General features: G+C 41.8%; 1 protein-coding gene across 1 annotated transcript; it reads left to right on the top strand.

Annotated features, from left to right (window-relative positions):
• Nucleotides 1-2,557: 2,557 nt before the first annotated feature.
• On the top strand, nucleotides 2,558-3,124 carry LOC122638790. Its single transcript, XM_043831638.1, has one exon. The coding sequence runs from the start codon at nucleotides 2,558-2,560 to the stop codon at nucleotides 3,122-3,124; it is 567 nt and encodes a 188-aa protein (XP_043687573.1).
• The last annotated feature ends 684 nt before the right edge of the window (nucleotides 3,125-3,808 follow it).

Genomic DNA, 3,808 nt, shown 5'->3' with positions numbered 1-3,808 from the left:
AGGGATAAATGTATTGGGGATTGTAGTAGCACTAACCCCCCTTAGTTGTGATATTAGGTGGCTTATAAATAAAATGAACTGCATCTCATGTAGGACTCATATGGTTGTGATTGCAAGTGCATGCGTGGTGATGTATTTCATTCACGGGCTCGATGGAGCTCACACTCTGTTATATATGTTTTTTTGTTAAATGATCCTACAGGTAGATGTTACTATGGTGGGGAGACTTATCACCCGGAGGCGAGCTATGGTGGTTATGATTGTATTGGTATGGACCCGGATGGAGGTCATACCTTTGGTGCGAGTGTTTTCTGTGACAACTGAGGATGACCCGTGAAGGGTGTTGCTGCTGACTCTTTTTGTCTTTGGGGACTCCTTTTGTTTTTGCCGGAGTTTTTCCCCATTTTATTTTATAGCTTTCCTTTTTTTTGGGGCTCGGGTTACCTTGCCCGGTATATATTCCTTTGTTTAAGAGTTGTATATGGTAGAAGTAGGTATTGTTGTTGCTTTGGGAGTGAGAGAGGGAATGAATAAACATAGTACTATATATATTTTCTTCCCCTGTACTACTACTCTTTCTAAGTGTTCTAATGTAAGTGTAGCTTTCCGTCGCACTCTGAGTTTTACATTATGTACTATGGTGGATGTGTGTGTCTGTGAATGGATTAACTGCTTCTAGATCCGTGGGATTTGGCGGATTGCTACAGTGCAATTCGGGTCACCTACCTAATCCTCCCAGGGGATGGTTTGGGTTGTGACAAGCCTTCTACTCAGACGATCCAAGCGTATGACAATACAAGAAGGAAAGTTTTTGGAGTTTTGACCACTATCATCTGAATTGGGCTCGGTCAATCAGATTGTCAAGTGATAAACATTCAAGCATCATTCAATATGCTATTGGGACGACCTTGGCTGCATTCTATAGGAGTGATAGCTTCAAGTCTGCCATTAACAACCACTTATGAATCATGTTTTGGCCTACACCCCTTATCTAAAGTTTTGGATCGAACCAATCCCTTGACACAAATAGTTCATGGGAGAAAATTGAGTTATTTAGGTCCTAGAGGTGGAAAGCGGGATTCCTACAAGTGACACAGTACCCTCAGTGGTTGTCCAATATTGTCCCTGTACCCAAGAAAGATGGGACGGTAAGAATTTGTGTGGATTTCTGGGACCTCAATAAAGTCAGCCCCAAAGATGACTTTCCCTTGCCACACATTGACATATTGGTCGACAACACAGCAAAACATGCCTTATTGTCATTCATGGATAGGTTCTCCGGATACAATCAGATCAGTATGTGCCCGAAGGACAGAGAGAAGACAGCATTTACCACACTATGGGGAACTTATTGTTATAAGGTAATGCCCTTTAGCTTGAAAAATATTGGGGCAACACATCAAAGAGCAGCAATAGCTATTCTCCATGACATGATACACAAAGAGGTGGAAGTGTACGTGGATGACATGATTGTCAAGTCAGTCACCCGATAGGGGCACTTTACAGCATTAAGAAAGTTCTTCAAGCGAATCAAAGAATACAAGCTAAGGTTGAATCCTCAGAAGTGTATGTTCGGAGCAACAGCAGGGAAACTTCTAGGATTTCAAGTTAGCGAAAGAGGGATAGAAGTGGATCCCGATAACATAAAGGCTATAACTAAAATGCTAACACCAAGAATGGAGAAAGACGTTCGAGGCTTCTTAGGCCGAATCCAGTACATAAGTCGGTTCATAGCTCGTTTAACCATAGTATGTGAATCCATCTTTAAGCTCCTAAAGAAAGAAGAACCAAAAGAATGAAATGATAAATTCCAAGTGGCGTTCGTAAGGATAAAAGAATATCTGATGAATCTGCTCAACCTTGTTCCACCAATATTGAGTGAACCTCTGTTGTTATATTTGTCTGTTTGGGAAACATCAATGAGATCAATGATGGCGCAATAAGATCAGAAGAGTGGAGAAGAACATACAGTTTACTACTTAAGCAAGAAACTGCTGGAGTATGAAACTCAATACACCCCATTGGAAAAAACATGCATTGCTTTAGTTTGGGCAACCGGGAGACTGGGGCACTACATGATCGCACATCCAATCCGACTCATTTCAAGGATGGATCCAATCAAGTACCTCTTCGAGAAGCCAGCACTAACAGGAAGAATTGCCCAGTGGTTGTTACTATTGTCAGAATTTGACATAACCTATGTCAACTAGAAGTCCATAAAAGGATGAGAAATCTCAGACTACCTAGCCGTGTATCCAGGCAGGGTGGATTCATGAGCGCTAGAAGACTCATTCCCAGATAAGGATTTAAGAAGAAGACTGTAAAGACTGGTGGCAATTGTACTTCAACGATGTAGCAAATCAGAGAGGATATGGGGTAGGGATATTGTTAATAAACCCAGATGATCTCTATTTACCATCTACATTCTGGCTAGAATTCCCATGCACTAATAACATTGCAAAATACAAAGCCTACATAATTGGCCTCGAAGTAGCCATGGCATTGGAAATCAAGAAGTTAAAGGTTTATGGGGATTCATTGAGCTTACCAAGAGCATATGAAGAGCTTAATCAAGAGCTTTGAAGAAATCACCTTCGAGTACCTACCAAGGGTCAACAATAGGTTCACTGATGGCTTAGCCACTTTGGCTTCAATGGTCGAATGCAGTCCAGATGCTCAAATCCTCCCATTTTTGGCAGATAGAAGATGCAAAACAACGTATAAAGAATCGTTAAATGCTTTGACTACCAATGAAAGGACATGGTTTACACCTATCATTGATTTTATCAGAGACAGGAATTATCCTCTGAATTCCACAATGGGTGAACAGAAGCGGTTGCGGAAGAGTGGCACACAATTTATGCTCCAAGGTGACCTATTGTACAAAAGGTCTTATGATGGCATACAATTGTTGTGTGTAGATGAAGAACAAGCCCAAGTGATTATGGAAGAGATCCACCAGGGGATCTGTGGACCACACATGAATGCCAAGATACTCGCCAAGAAAATCCTCGGGATGGGATATTATTGGATAACCATGGAAGCCGATTGTGCATCGTTCGCCATACATGTCAGATATTCGCCAATATCACCCAAGTTCCTCCAACGGAACTCCATTCATTGAATGCTCCCAGGTTGTTTTCAATGTGGGGCATTGACATAATAGGGAAAGTGACACCAAAGGCATCCAATGGGAATGAATTCACCAAATGGGTGGAGGCACAGTTTTATGCCATCTTGACAGCTGGAAAGGTAGCAAAGTTTGTCAAAGAGAACATCATATGTAGATATAGAGTATCACATACCCTCATATCCGATCAAGGAGCACATTTCTAGGGAAAGGTGGACAAAGTTTGCACCAAGTTTGGTATTCAAAGTAATCGGTCCACAACTTACAGACCATAGATTAATGGAGCAGTGGAAGCAGCCAACAAGAATGTCAAAGTCATATTGCAAAAAATGGCTGATACTCACAAGGATTGCGCAGATAAGCTCCCATATGCATTATGGGCCTATCGGAGGTCAATTCAAACTTCTACTAGGACAACCCCTTTTTCCTTAGTCTACGGAATGGAGGCAGTGGTCCCTATGGAAATCCAAGTGTCATCTCTCAGAGTATTAATGGAAAGCAAATTACCTACAGGAGAGTGGATGCAGGCGAGGCATGATGAACTCAACCTGTTAGATGAAAAGAGAATGAAAGCTATGGACCATCTCAAGAAATACCAACTCAAAATGGTAAGGGCATTCAACAAAGGAGTTCGCCCTCGCAACATTGAAGAAGGAGATTTGGTTCTTCGAGAGCAAA

Source organism: Telopea speciosissima, chromosome 9 (genome assembly GCF_018873765.1).
Source record: "Telopea speciosissima isolate NSW1024214 ecotype Mountain lineage chromosome 9, Tspe_v1, whole genome shotgun sequence".
In the NCBI taxonomy this organism is placed as follows: Eukaryota; Viridiplantae; Streptophyta; class Magnoliopsida; order Proteales; family Proteaceae; genus Telopea; species Telopea speciosissima.
Note: the sequence above shows the minus strand (reverse complement) of the source record. Positions and strands in the feature narration are given on the sequence as shown.